This window comes from Sphaerodactylus townsendi, linkage group LG14 (assembly GCF_021028975.2).
Source record: "Sphaerodactylus townsendi isolate TG3544 linkage group LG14, MPM_Stown_v2.3, whole genome shotgun sequence".
In the NCBI taxonomy this organism is placed as follows: Eukaryota; Metazoa; Chordata; class Lepidosauria; order Squamata; family Sphaerodactylidae; genus Sphaerodactylus; species Sphaerodactylus townsendi.
The window spans coordinates 44,791,246-44,806,901 of NC_059438.1; the positions used below are offsets into that span (position 1 = coordinate 44,791,246).

Sequence of the window (15,656 nt, forward strand, 5' to 3'; positions counted from 1 at the left end):
ACACACACACACACACACACACACACACACACACACACACGAGCTCCACAGGGGGCGGCCTCTCCCTGCTCTTGCAGTCTATGGCCCCTTCCGCACACGCAAAATAATGCGTCTTCAAAGCACTTTCACAACTGTTTGCAAGCGGATTTTGCTATTCCGCACAGCTTCAAAGAGCACTGAAAGCAGTTTGAAAGTGCATTATTCTGCATGTGCGGAATGAGCCTATGAGAATTGTTGGAATGCCTTGTCAGGATGCAAATGTACAGGTTAGAGTTGGAATGCAACCTTCCCAACCTCAAAATCCATGGAGCTCAGGTAATGGCCACAATGAACAACACTTTTACAGTTAAGTTCTTTAGGAGAATGGATTGAAGAGGGAGTTCCATTAAAGCTGTAAAAACCCAGCTCAGATTCCAACAAGGAAAACTGTACCCAGGGTGGTTTGATAAGGGCAATACCTTTCAAAAATCTACAATAGGAGGATTAGCTGACAAATAGCCTTTTCCTTTGTGCTCTTGAATGCCAGCTACTGATTCAGTGCACTTGCTCTAAGGTCTCTGTTCAACTCTTCTTGAAAAAGAAACCAGGAACAGGGAAATGTCTTACATGCCAGAGACTGTCCTGACTGAGCATAGCTGTCTTCCAGTATTTGCAGAGGTGTGCATAGATATCAGAAACCATGCTAGCCGGGCAGCTATATTCCCTTGGTCATTGCTGCTCAACTTCCAGGGGCTGATTTGGGCTGGGATTGCGTGGAGAAGGGGTTCATCATCATCCCCCCACCACCACTGCTTTGTCATTTTCCTCACTGGAAATGTTTCTTGGGAAGCTGCTATTTTCTCCACTGGAAAGCTGGCTTATATCTATTATTATATACAAGTTTTCTAGTGAAAGAAATAGTGGTCCCCCAAGACCATTCCCAATCAGCAAAATGGTGTGGGGGAGGAGCTGATGGTAAATCAGAACTAATATTATTTATTTACACACACACACACACACACACACACACACACACACACACACACACACACACACACACACACACACACACACACACACACACACACACACACACACACACACACACACACACACACACACACACGATTTGATAAACTGCTCTACCCCTGAAGGGTTCAGGGGAACAATAAAATACAAATACAAAAAACAAATCAAATAACCCCATTAAAATCAATTATTACAATAAAATCAGTAGCAGCAATACAATACAACCCACTTATAATTTGATGGATAGTGTCCAGTCCTAAGCCCTGGGAGGGGACCGGCAGACTGTTTAAGATGAAGACAGATACTTAGGACATCAGGAGGGGCGGTAACTCAGCAGTCAGTCCCCCCAAAAGCCCGGTGGAACAGCTCAGTTTTACAGGCCCTGCAGAACTCACCAAGGTCCTGCAGGGCCCTAACAGGTAGAGAAAAAGCGCTCTACCAGGCTGGGGTGTCAGAATCCCAAAAACTGAAACAAACTCATGTATACGAACAGTAGTTTATTGAGTATTGAGGATCTTCTCTGGTCATGCCAGAACTGAGGTTTGCCCGCACAAAACCCAGTAGTTAAAGCAGGCTGCACCCCCCATCCTGGGAAAGCGCACCCAAAAGGAACTGTGAAAGAGCTAACGGTAGAGATGGCCAGGCACTGACCTTGAGCAGCACCTGGTACAGTATGACATCATACAGAAGACAGTTGAAAGTCAGTTAGAAATGCAGTTAACCCATTCCACCACCCCCAGCATACAGAAAGCAGCAATAGCAAAATCCCCGTAACAACAGGCCTCCTGACAAGGGGCCAGGGCTGTAAAAGCCCTGATCCGGGTGGAGGCCAGCTGCATCATAGAGGGGTGAGGGACTACCAGCAAATTTGCCTCTGTTGAATGGAGAGGTAGAGTCGGGACATAAGGGGTAAGGCGGTCTCATAGGTATGAGGGCCCCAGGCCATGTAGGGCCTTAAAGGTCAATACCAACACCTTGAAGGCGACCCGGAACTCCACTGGGAGCCAGCACAGGCAGCACAACATGGGGATGATATGATCTCTAACTGAACCACCTGTAAGAAAGCAGGCCGCCGCATTCTGGACCAGCTTCAATTTCTGGATCGGCCACAAGGAAAGGCCTGCATAGAGCGAGTTACAGTAGTCTAACCTGGAGGTGACCGTTGCATGGATTACTGTGGCCAGGTCAGCCTGAGAGAGGTAGAGGGCCAGCCTCCGGGCCTGGCGAAGATGGAAAAAAGCAACCCGGGTGACATGTGCCACCTGGGTCTCCATTGAGAGAGACTAATCCAGGTGGACACCCTGGCTGCGAGCTGAAGGGGTTGGTGCCAAAGGGACCCCTTCCAACACCGGCTGCTGAAAATCCCCACCCCCCCCTCGCGGCCCAGCCAGAGGACCTCTGTCTTCATTGGATTAAGTTTTAACCTGCTGTGCTTCAACCACCCAGCGACCGCCTCCCAACAATGCTGTAGAGCCGAAGGGGCGGCGGCCGCCCCTCCTCCATCAACAAAATGAACTGAATGTCATCAGCATATTGATGTCATCAGCATATTGACAAATCAGCCCCAAACCAAAAATATTTAACACTTTTTAAAGTCGCCTTTCCACCCAACCTAGGGTCTAGGGAATCAAACATTAAAAACAAACTTTGATTTATACCCCCACCCAAACAAAACCTGAATGTAAGAATGGGAAGTAAGGTCAGTGAGGCAACACCAAACAAAACAGAAAAGGATCCACCTGCTGGCAGAAGACGGATCAATCTTCCTGGGAAGGGAATCCAATAATTTTGGTCCCATAACCAAGAAAGCCCTTTCTCAGATTGCTATTTGTCCAGCTCCAGGTGACACAGGCACCCAACGCAGAATCTCCAGAGGCGGCCATTGTGCTTGGAAACGAGTAGGCAGTCCTTGAGGTACACTGACCCCCTTTGCTTGGCCTGAACAGTCCTTGAGGTACGCTGAGGGCATCTGCTTGGCCTGAACAGCCTTCTTCTGAAGTCCAGGCCCTGTTTGTTCTGAACAAGGCTGTGGTTGCATCGGACTCATAGATGTAATATACAGACTCTCAGCATAGACTTGAATACAACCACAGTTTCTCATCAAGCTCTGCCTATTGACATTCGGAAAATGTGACACAACTCTATTCTCAGGCCTGGACTCGTTCACCAAAGCAAGGAAAGAACAGTGTTGGAAATTTGTTCCCTACAAACTCCAGATGTTCCTGGGCATACTTGTTTTCTATAGGAAAGTTTTCTTTTCTCTGTGAATTTGTACAACTTACCATATGTAATTGTGCCCCTTTCTTCTTTGTCTATAGCTCTAAAAAAGTTTGACACATTAAGGTCTGAGACACCCATGGCAGTCTGTACAATACAAGTTAAATCTTCTTCTGTTATTGTTCCCGCTTCTGATTGATACATCTGTGAACAAGTATAAAATATTATTTTTACTCCAGCAAAGGGATACATTTTCACTAATCTGACTAACTGTAGATTTCAGCCAAAGATCTGGGTTGTTATTCTGAACCAGGATGTGAAACTCACCTCTGCAACAGCACACCTGTCCTCCTGCCACAGGGTCCGTGTGAATTATACCCCAACTCTCACGACCAAGAACCCCTCCCACTTCCCTGACAGCAGTATTTTCAACATGACACAAACCTCCTTCCATTTTGTATTGTTAAAGGCTTTCACAGCCAGAATCAAATGGCCATTGTGAGCTTTTAGGGTTGTGTGGCTGTAGTCTGGTAGGTTTTTCTCCTAATGTTTCGCCTGCATCTAAGACTGGCATCTTCAGAGGTATGTCAGGGTGAGATGTGTTTCTTTCTGTACCACACATCTTGCTGTGACATGCTCTAAAGATGCCAGCCATAAATGGAAGTGAAATGTTAAAAGCAAAAACTACCAAATGTTAAAAGCAAAAACTACCAAATATTAAAAGCAAAAACACAGCCACATAAGCCAGAAAACCCACAATAGCCAACTCCTTTGTTCAACATTTAGAATTCAGCTTAAGAATGCACCATTATTTAAAAAAGGTTCCTTTTCATCTACAACTGATGCTTAAGACAATACTAAACAGACAAAAGTCACACTATATGTAAAAAGAAAATCCAACCACAACAAAAGATACCAATCAAAAACTCTTTCAGTAGCTGCTGAAGGAGACTTACATTAGCAGCAGCACCTTTATCTGCTGCCTTATTGCTTACAATAAGGGCCTTCCTCAAGAACTCTGGTCAGTGTCTTCCTCAAGAGAAGGAAGTCACTGCTGTGACGTTTCGGAAGCAGAGAGAAAACTCTAAAGGCGTTTCGCTTACGGCCTGCATAAGCATGACGGACCGGGGGGCGGTAAAAGCAGCTGCCCCAGGCGGCTGTTACGCTGGCGCTGCTGCTGCTGCGCGCAGCAGCGGGCGGGGCCTGACTCCGCTTCCCTCCCCAGAGGCGGCGTCAGGCGCCCTAAACAACAACCGCTTTAAAGGGTTGTTGTTGGGGAGGAAGACGCTGTCACCCTCCTCCGTCCGACTTCCACGATGTCACAAATTAAATTAAGCCTGCTGGCCATCGCAGCCCGCCCACACTGTCCTCCCGACACTCCAGGGGTGGGAGGAGCGGCGTGGAGTGAGGCCAAAACGCTTTCAGCAGGCGTAACGGCGTATAAATGGCTCGGAAAAAAAAGTGGGAAGAGCGGTTCGCAATGTGCGAAGCCGCCTCTCCTCGCTTGGCGGCACTCTGCGTGGCCTGCTTTCGCGCGGCTTTAGCGTCGCGGCCGGGCTTCCGCTACTTGCCCGCCTTGCCATGGGAACTTTCTTGCCGGCGATGGGAAGCGAGGTAATATGCGGAAAGCTTGTGCACAACCAATGCACCCAGAAACACAACTGTGCTGAGAGCAGGCTTGAGCAAGGATTCCCAGGAATGCCTGGCAGATATTCTAGGTTTAAACTTATTTCAGTTGCATGGGGGCATATTTTTCTTTGTTATGGCACTTTCAGAAGCACAGGTCACCATTTTGATCATCAAGCGGCCAACAGGGATGTGTGAATCAAGACCTGTTTCCTAATGTGCTTGCTCAGATAGTATCATGCCTTAAAGGGAACAAAAGACGCTCCAGTTTGTTGGCAAAACTGCAAATGCATAAATATGGCTGCACTGACGTGTAAACAAAAAAGAACAACAACATGTATAGTGCAAACTGGAAAAAACAAAATTGTAGCAAAAACAAAATTATGTACATAAATTATTCTTAAAATACTACATAAAATAAGATCTATAAATAGTAATAATATAATAGTGTAATAAACATAAGGTGCCACACAAAAGGTTAATTCATTCATCATAAAAGACAATAAACTAAGTTACCTACATTGGGGAAATTCATAGAATATTCAAATGTAGTGATGAGTCCCATCTAGAAGAAGAGAAGAGTTTGGATTTATATCCCCCTTTCTCTCCTGTAGGAGACTCAAAGGGGTTTACAAGCTCCTTTCCCTTCCCCACTCACAACAAACACCTTGTGAAGTGGGTGGGGCTGAGAGAGATCAGAAGAACTGTGAGCAGCCCAAGGTCACCTAGCTGGCGTGTGCTTGAGTGCACAGGCTAATCTGAATTCCCCAGATAAGCTTTCACAGCTCAAGTGGCAGAGTGGGGAATCAAACCCAGTTTTTCCAGATTAGAATGCACCTGCTCTTAACCACTACGCCACTGCTGCTCCTACAATATTTTATGCAGGATATCTGTAAAAATTCAAACCACTGACAGGAAAAATGAACAATTTTAAACCTGGCAAGATATTATTATAGGAAACTGGAAAAATCAATTGCATTTTTAGTCCCCAAGGCTGAATTGTTCTGAGTCTTTGAATCCATCTGGCTTCCATTGGTAAAAGATGTTTTCTAATGTCTGCATGATCGAAAGAATGAACTCTGTATTTATACAATACAAAGAAATGTATATCATTTTCTGTGTATTCTTTTTCAATAAAATGCTGCACTAATGAAGCATTTAGATGTCTCTGTTTGATTTTTGAACTGTACTCAATAATTCCTTTTTAAAACTGTTCATTTTTCCTGTTAATGGGTTGGATTTTTATAGATATCGTGCATAAAATATGGTAGTCCCATATCATCCATAAGCAGTGTAAAGTCCTAACACAGAACCAGAATAGAGAAATGTGCACAACCCTGAGCAATGATGTCATACATTAAAGCAATCAGCCAGTTGTGAGCAACTGATCAAATTTTAATGTGTATCACAAGGCTGAACCCAAGCGCAAAGGAGCAACTTGCATGTGTTTCTTAGGCTGGTTTTGATGGGACTCATCACTTACATTTGAATGTTCTATGAATTTCTCCAAGGTAAATAACTTAAGACAACTGTACTTTACAATGTATGAATTAACCTTTTGTGTGGCACTCTATATTTATTACTACTATTTATGGAACTTTATTATATCATCATCATCACCACCACCACCACCCTTTATTGGCATTGACAGATAAGTCCTGGAAGCCTCAGTCTTGGCACATCAAAGGAAACAGAATCAAACAAGTCAAGAGCTTTAATTATCTGGGCATCCGCTTTCAATTTAATTTGAAAAGGACAGCATTTTTTGGCCACAAACCAAAGTGTAGCGGCAATCAGATGGTACTTTCACACCAAGGTTAGACAATGCGTCCCCGCAGCCCTGAGAGCTTTTAAATCAAGACTGCTATCTCAGGCCTTTTATTGTGCCCCCATCTGGATAGATGATCCCCTATCATCTCTTGAAAGGATCCAGTCAAGATTCCTCTGCAGTTTATTGTGAGTCCCTAATTGCATCTCTTACTTCACCCTTTGTTCTGAGACAGCCTCGAATTTATGCGAGACTCAGATTTGGACACTCACACTAAAATATTGGGTGTGTCCACATTTTTGATCAAAGCCAGATGTCCATCTGATGCTCTCAGATCCATATTCCTCTAAGTGGAATTCCCATATCATAGGCTGTTTCTGCACGGGCGGAATACAGCGTCCCAGGGACGCTAAAAGCAGCGTCCCTGGGGAGGGGTACACACGGCCGCTGCTGCTGCATCACAGTGGCGACGGCCTCACAATCCCCCAGCAGCGCGAAGCCACTGTTTCCGAACCTCGCTCCCTGAGTGAGGTATTTCGGAAACAGCGGCTTCCAATCGCTGCCGTGCAAATGGCAGCGGCTGGAAGGCGCCATTTCCCCCCTTTCCCCCCTGGATAGATAATACTCCTATTATCTTGTGAATTCCTATTTCTCACTTACGAGTTCCCTCATTGACCCTCGTGACAAAATTCTTGATGCTAGCTCAGCATGTCCGCTCTTATATGAACTTTATTATATAGTATTTAAGAACAATTTATGTATGTAATATTTTAAACAGGTGAAAAAATTCTGCCAAAGTATTTTTAATTAAAAAATACACATAGTAGTCAATATTTTACTTTCTCTTGATTGAATACAGAATAATAGTATTCCCAAAACAACACAGGCAAGATGGAAAATGCCCGCTGATGAAGTGGTCTGATTCAATGGAACAGGCATAAAACTGGGTAGCTCATCTGAACTGTGGACTCTTCATGATTATGGAGTTTGGCGCACTTGAATGTGATATGTGGAATTTGTAAGATTCTTTAACGTGACGGTATTCTGTCTATAAAAGACTGATTGTTGGTTTTGTGCTGTTGGAATATTTTCTTGCAACTGCCCTCAGTGTAGTGAGCTAGGAGGCTCCCTTTGGATTCCTGGACAGACCTGGCCTCAGGGGTCGGTGGCAGAGACCTTCTGGCAACAACAGCAGCGACAGGATGGCCGGGTCCGGTTAGAGATGTGGACCTCCAGGTGCGGTTGGTGGCGGCAGCAGCAACAAGGGTGCCCCACCAGTGGTGAGAATTCTATTCTATTCAGTGGTGAGAGGACTTAGACCAGCGGTGAGAGGGATGGGACGGGGTGCTCTTGCTCAATGCTTGATACCGGAGATCCCCCAAGAGTGATGAGGGTCTGTGGCAGGGGCCCCTACATACACGTGAGACTTTTCCACCTGGCGAGTGAAATCAGGCATGGGTCAGACGAAACATGGCGGTGGCAGTGGCGGCCCTTGATATTGTAGGGTTGCATTGGGTTTCCCCCTTGCTGGGCTGTTATTATCTTGGTAGAATTATACTGGTAGTGTTGTTAGGCTATTGTTTATTCAGCTAGTGTTAGGTGGAGTTTGTTAGTTTAGCTTAGATGTAGATTTAGTCCAGTGGTATGCTATAGTAGTTAGATTGTTGTTAAATTAGATTTTGTACTATAGTAGTTATATTGTTACTAAGTTGTAGCTGTCTACAGAATATTGCCATGGAGAGATTGTTACTAAGCTAGATTTTGTGTTAACATAGCTTTAGCAGAGAGTATAGGTTAGTTCATGGTGATTCTATGGGAGGGTAGTATGCTATTGAGATGTAAGTCGCCGTCTCCTTATTGTTCTCAGGCTGCTAGGAATGTCACTATATGAGTATTGTTGTTTATAATTTGTGATGCTATTTTATGGTTATTGTTGGTTATTATGCGATGTTATGGGATGTAGTGATGTATTATGTTGATGCTGTACTATTATAAATCCAATGTCGGAAAGCTGTATGTATTATAACTAGTATGTTGGGTTAAAATACTATGTTATTTATTTATTCATGCCATGTTATTCACTTCCTGTTTATTAATGTTATGCTCTTGCTGGTTGTTATTGACTATTAGGATTATTGTTGTTGTTTATTGATGTTATGCTTTGTTGGTTACTATTAAATGTTATGATTACTGTTGTTGTTATTCTGCAGCTGTTGTCCACCACCCTGAGCCCTTCGGGGGTAGGGCGGTATACAAATCTAATAAACCAAACCATATATTGATTAAACGTCTGTAGCTGTTTATGCACTGATCAATGTAGAATATGTTTACTGTAGCCTGATAAAGTTTGGTTTTTGTTTAGATTTTGGTTTTTGCACTTAAGTGTAGTTGTACCGGATCATCCACCACTTTGACTCATTTTCTACTTGCCCCGTAAGCAGGTCCAGTGACCTCCTTGGATGCATCTGAGTGAATATGGATTAATCTGCTTAGCAAAATTACTGTGATTTCTCACACCATTATCTTACTTTCTTATTTGCTTCATTCAGTTATGCTCTTCCTTTCTACCCAAGGAGGATCCAAAGAAGCTCACATAGTTCTCCCTTCCATTTTATCCTTACACAATCCTATGAGGTGAGGTAGGCTGAGAGTAAAGGCGTATCTAGGGTAGGATAAGGCAGGGTTTGTGCCCGAGGTGCTGCTTGAGGAAGGCGCCTAAAGCCCTGCCCGCCACTGTCAAACTGACCCCCATCCCCATACACTACATGGAGTTCAGGGGCAGTGTAAGCAGTTCAAGGCTAGGCCCAGGTCCAGTGTTCAACTGTGCACTCTGACCCTGTGAATTGTGAGGGGGGTGTGTGTCACAGTTCAAGGCAAGGCTCAGCTGCATCTAGTTTTAAACTGTGGGTTCTGCCTTGAAGCCTGCAGTTTTCAGTTGGACCCAGTCAGGCAGGGGCCAGCTTTGAACTGCCGACTCAGCTTGGCTGGGTCCCGCTGTATTCTGCTGGCTTCACCTCCAAAGTCCATGTGACTTTTAAAAAAAATATATATATATATTTTATTTTCTCGACATAAGGAAATAATAAGCATAAACACTTTCACATCTCACCACATCAATACACAGCACAATAATAAAATACTGAAAAAGAAAAGCAAAAAACAAAGTAAAGGAAAGCAAGAAAATATCCAACAACTTCCCGCTGTCTCAGTATTGAATTCTAATCCATTCTAGGTTCATGCAACTAATTAAAATAAAATATCTTATCAATTATACTCTACATCACTCTAATATACTATTGCAGTCTGCTGTTCTCTTTTAAGTCTCAAATCCCACAATTATTTTTTTTCTATCATATTTTCTCAATAGATAATCTGTAAAAGGTTTCCAGTTTTCTGCCAGGACTGCAACTCCCAGCATGCACCGGCTCTCGCCTTTTTCCAAAAAGAGCGGGAAAGCAAACTGAGAAGCTACAATGTATTGTCGAAGGCTTTCACGGCCGGATTCAACTGGTTTTGGTGGCTCTTCCAGGCTGTGTGGCCATGGTCAGGTGGATCTTGTTCCTAGCATTTGTGGCTGGCATCTTCAGAGGTGTATCACAGAGGGAAGTCTGTTACACTGTGTCCAGAGAGAAGAAAATATTTGGGGTATATATTGTCCATGTCCCAGGGTGGGGAACCAATCAGTAAGTGTTTGGGTGGAACTTGTTATGCAAAGATATAGTATTGTATTGAGGGTGGGGCTTATCAGTCCAGGGAGTGATTCACATTTTCATGCCCTGCAGCAGCAGTAGTGTTGGTGAATGCAAATCCTGTGTTTGGGTGGAGTCCATTGTTCATGAATTTAGCATGCCCTTGGGGTTTGCTTTTGGTGTTTTTATGCCAAGCTTTGCTAATTTTCAGTCTCTTCTTTCCTGTTGAAATTATCTTGGTATTTGTGAATTTCAATGGCCTCACTGTGCAGTCTGACAAAGTAACCTTCTGAATTGTCCAGAATTTCAGTGTTTTCAAATAAAATGTTTTGTCCAGTTTTGTTTAAGACATGTTCTGCAACTGCAGATTTTTCAGGATGGTTAAGCCGACAGTGTCTTTTGTGCTCCTTAATACGAGTTTGAATGCTGCGCTTTGTCTAAGTGTGTTCAGTCTTACATTTTCTAAAAATGTCTCTATGTTACTGTCTTTCATTAAAATTGTTAGTTTTGTAATTTCTGAATATCCTGTGACCTTCTGTATCCCATCTTCCTTGGTTGGTACTTTTTCTTCCCTTCATTTCTGGGCATACAGTGTCCTTGCAGCAGCACACATATACATGAAAAGCCATCTATATTGATTTGGAAGAGCATTTCCAATTAATCCCAGTAGAAAAACTTCAGGCTTTTTCTTCATTGTTATTTTCATAATTTTCTGCATTTCTTTGAGTCCCATGTCCCAAAAGGATTTAGCCTTTGTACATAGCCATCACATATGAAAAAAGATCCCTCATGTTTCTGGCATTTCCAACTTCTATTAGATATACCTTTATACATTTTGCCAACTTTTTTGGCATCAGATACCATCTATACATCATTTTGTAATGATTTTCTTTGAGGTTACAGCATGCTGTAAATTTTAGATCCCTTTTCCTTAGTTTCTCCCACTCCTCCAGATTAAATGTGTCTGGCCCATTTGATCATCAGATGTTTTACAAGTTCATCCTTCTGTATTCCATTCCAACAACATCTTACATATTTTTGAGATTAGTTTCTCATCATTTGTCCAAACCTTACTTTCAAATTCTGTTATCTGTATATCAAAACCCACACTCTTTTGATCAGCTTTGAGTGCCTCCAGTAACTGGTAGTAATTGAACCATTTTTTAAAACAATATCTGTTGTCTCCTTCATAGGTTTAAGTTCCCATTTGTTATTCTTAAAGTTCAGCATTCTCGATACGTGGGTCATTTCTCTTTCATATTTACTTTTTTCTGGAGTAAGTCTCAACTGGAGATAGCCATAATGGTGTTGTGCTAGCTATACATTTTTTGTATTTCAACCATACCCAGAGAAGACTCCTTCTATTATAATGGTTAGAAAACTTTTTGTATAATTTCCCTTTATTGTACCATAGATATCGATGCCATCCAAATCTCCTGACAAAACCCTCCAAATTCAGAATTCTTACATTGTTCATCAATGCCCATTCTCTTATCCATGTCAATGCACCAGTTTCAAAATATAGGTTTAGGTTTGGCAGTGAGAGGCCTCCTCTTTCCTTGCATCTTGCTTGTATTTGGACTTAATTCTTGGTTTATTTCCCTGCCAAATGAAATTACTTATATCCTTTTGCCATTGCTTAAAACATGTTACAGAATTAATTATTGGTATGGGTTGGAACAAGAATAACATTCTGTTAATACGTTCATTTTTATCACCGAAATTCTACCCATCAAAGATGAATTCAATCTATTCCATCTCATCAAATCTTTCTTCACATCATTCCACTTTTACATAATTATTTTGAAATAACATAGAATTCTTATTTGTTAGCCATACTTCCGAATACTTAATTTTTTTCTACCATGCATTCAGATACTGGAGATAATCTAAATTGTGATGCTTCATCCATATTTTTAGTCAATATCTAAGTTTTATTTTTATTCAGTCTGAATCCCGCCAAATCCCCAAATCCTCGTATTTTTCTCAACAAACATTCGACATTTTGTACTGGTTTTTCAGGTGTTATCGCTAAGTCAAAAGTCCCTGTGACGTTGGAGGTGGAGCCTTGCAGGTGGAGCCAGCAGTATAAAGCTGGACCAGGCAAAGGTAGAGCCCACATTTCATGCCTTGATTCGGCCTGGCTGGGTCCAGCCTTAAACTACAGGCTTTGTAGGCAGAGCCTGCAGTTAAAGCTGGAGCCGGCCAAGCCGAGCCTTGAATTGTGCCCCCTTCTGAACTCCATGTGTAATTGCAGTGTTTGTGTGTGCGTGCGTGCGTGCAGCTGAACACTGGGGAGTGTTTCCCTTGGTCACCATCTTTAATAAATTTGCTCATGGCTGAGAGTGTGTGAATAGGCAGTGACTGTTGCAGTTGCTGCCACTACCAGTTTTTGAAAGAAACATAGTAAAAAAAGAAATCTGTTTTGTAACTTTTGAGTCGATACTTATTTGTATCTATGTCTACCCATGAATCCAGTTAGTTTGTCATTAGTTCTTGAATCGATAGAATTGGCTGTGCAGGTGCAAAAGTATACAGAAGTGTAGACTAGCAGACACCACTCATTCAAAGGACATGTCCCACCACACAGTTGCAAACAGGAGACAAAGATTCTAAACCGTTTGATCTCATGGCACAGCCCTCGCTGTGGTGGCTCTCTCTTTGCTGGTAACTGAAGTGGCTTAGTTCTTGCAAAAGCAGCTGCAATGACCTGGCCCTTTAAAATGTGGCACAACGCAGGCACAATGTTGCTCAACACCATGCCATGCTCGCAATGAAGAGGTAGGCCTTGCATAGCATTGGAGTTCAAGCACAGTAAGGGCACCTGGTGATTATGTTACAGCTCACAGCATGTAGGATTAATCATACAGAAGTTGTAAAGTCTTCATCGTAAAGTCTTCATTAACCATCGTGTCTAGGCAGATGTTGCAATGTTAAGTCTGATGTCAATTTGCATGTTTTCTAAGTGTAGCTTTGAAAAACCTTTACGGAAGCATTTCAATAAAGCTGCTACTTGCCTTAAAAGCCAAATGTATTGTTTGCAAGGTTTTGGATGGTCTACAGACTACTGACAAAGCAGTTACATATTCTCGCAAGTCAATCAGACCACTCTCCTTCTGCAAAAGGAAAAGGATCAAAGTTATATACTGATTTCATAGAAAGCATTTAATGGATAAAATACCTAAAAGTTTTCACATCACAAAAATTCACATGAAGATTTCTGCACAGAAGTTTGCACATACATATACAATTACCCATCAATACCCTCATTTTAAACACAAGGAGGGAGAATTAAATTAAATAAGGAGGGAGAATTAAATAATTGGTATGAATTTGTTACTAATCACAATGTACTTAACATTACAAATGCTTGCACATCATTTCTACAGAACAGAACACATTCCAATAAGATGGAATGTGATACTCACACTCATTCCAAAACTGATCAGCAGAAGGTGAGCAACCACTAACATTAAGACCACACGCTCAATGAACAGGCAAAGGCATATGAACTAAATCTTTTGGACTTAGTAGTCCTATTTTCTGGAACTATTTTCTCAATAGAAATGGATACCTTCTGTATTTCAGCTATGTTAACTGCAAATAAAAATGATTTTTTTTTAACCTGTGAAAGTTTTCAAGGATTTAAATATAGTAACAACCGGGATTTAGGCTGAAAAAACTGAAATTGTTTCTTACCTCATCAAAAAGGGCAAACATGCTTTCTAGAACGTCAGAAATTGGGACTTCCAAGTATGCAGCAAACTCTTTGAGACTGACCTTTTTCTTTTTCAATCTTCTAGTGTTTTCTGAGTATCTGTTAAGCTCTTTTTCAAGCCTTTCTGGCCTTAACCTAAAAACAGAAAAGAAAGCAACCTATTCCTCCTAAAAACTGGGATTCCAACCACAGTGTTCCAGATGACTCTGGCCAGGTGTGATTCAAATGCAATGTGCCCTTCAGAGGAACGCGGCATCTTCAGGCATTCCTATAACAGGTCATGTTTCTCCTGACAACAAGCCATCGTCAGTCATGTTTTTGTTTTTCAGAGGCACTTACATTTTATCTTTTTTTTTCAAAAAAAGAACAGATATTAACATTAACTTAAAAAGATATTACAGCACAATTCATTGATTATATAGATAATTAAAAGGGAGCAATTACATGAATCCCAAGCATTTTATCTTGCCCGAAAGTAAGCAGGTTTCACAAAGGAAAATCTTCAAAGGAGACTCCCTGAATCAATTCAGAGGTTTTCCAAATGATCTCTAACAATAGGTAACTGTCACACCTGACAGGGCTCACATTCTGCAACCCGAGAAGGCCCCTCCTGAGCCAAAATGATGAAGTGGAAAGCCAGAACCTTTTCTTCCTCAGTACAATGACTATGGATGACAAAAATGTTTGAAAGAAACAAGTCTTGTCAGCCTCATGAATGAGGTGAGGAAAAAAGAATAGCAGTGGAAGTCTTCTCTTCACAGTGGCCAGAGAGAACAGAAGGATCACTCAGGCAGGAGGAGGGGCGCTCCTAGTCTGCTAGAAAGCTCTGAAAATCTATTTTTGCATCCTACTTATTTCAATTTATGAGGCGCCCTTCCCCACACAGGCTCAGGGCATCGTACAACATCAATATGATAAAATACAATAAAATCCCATAAAATCCGTACATTCTTAACAGTTCACGTGTCAAAAAATCCAATTGAGGAAAGGCTAATCAAAATAGACTATTCCTAAACTCATTTGGTTGGTCTAAAGCAGGGGTCCCCAAACTTTTTAAACAGGGGGCCAGTTCACTGTCCCTCAGACTGTTGGAGGGCCGGACTAAAAAAAACTATGAACAAATTTCTATGCACAAATGATTGTAAAATGTTTGATTTCACCTTTCAGCCTTTCTGTCATGGTCTATTTTTAGAACAGTGACCAAAGTATGTCAAGTACAGGGTGGGCTCCAAATATTGTTGGGGAGGCTGTGGAATACCTTCCCCTGTAAAAAAAAAAAAAGCAGAACTTTCCCAATGAAGCATTCCATCTAACCCAGGATTAGGTATCTTCCTGGGTTCTTCCTCCCTAGCAGCCAGCGAGCGATTCACCAGCCTGGCTGATGCCAATGGGAGTGAGGCGGAACAGAAAGCCTGAGAGCAGCACATGGAGTAGCCGAGAGGGAAGGGCGGAGCAGGAGTTGCCACGGGTAAGGTTTCCAACTCTGAGTCAGAAAATTCATGGAGATTTGGGGGTGCCATCATGTAATTGCAATCAACAGCCGTTGGGGCCAGTTCCTCCTCTCCCTTGAGCCCCCACTGCACATGAATGGAGCCATCGCTGCCATGCCTGGGGGGCCGGATAAATGCCT

The 15,656-nt window shown here is 42.4% G+C and overlaps 1 protein-coding gene across 1 annotated transcript in view; it reads right to left on the reverse strand.

The window, feature by feature from the left end:
• LPCAT1 (lysophosphatidylcholine acyltransferase 1) overlaps positions 1-15,656 on the reverse strand; it is an 82,179-nt gene that overhangs the window by 6,559 nt on the left and 59,964 nt on the right. The window contains exons 19-21 of the mRNA XM_048515380.1: positions 14,008-14,161; positions 13,326-13,424; positions 3,291-3,429 (exon numbers count right to left, since the gene is read on the reverse strand). Of these exons, the coding sequence (XP_048371337.1) occupies positions 3,291-3,429; positions 13,326-13,424; positions 14,008-14,161 (392 nt within the window). The remainder of the gene's footprint in view (positions 1-3,290; positions 3,430-13,325; positions 13,425-14,007; positions 14,162-15,656) is intronic.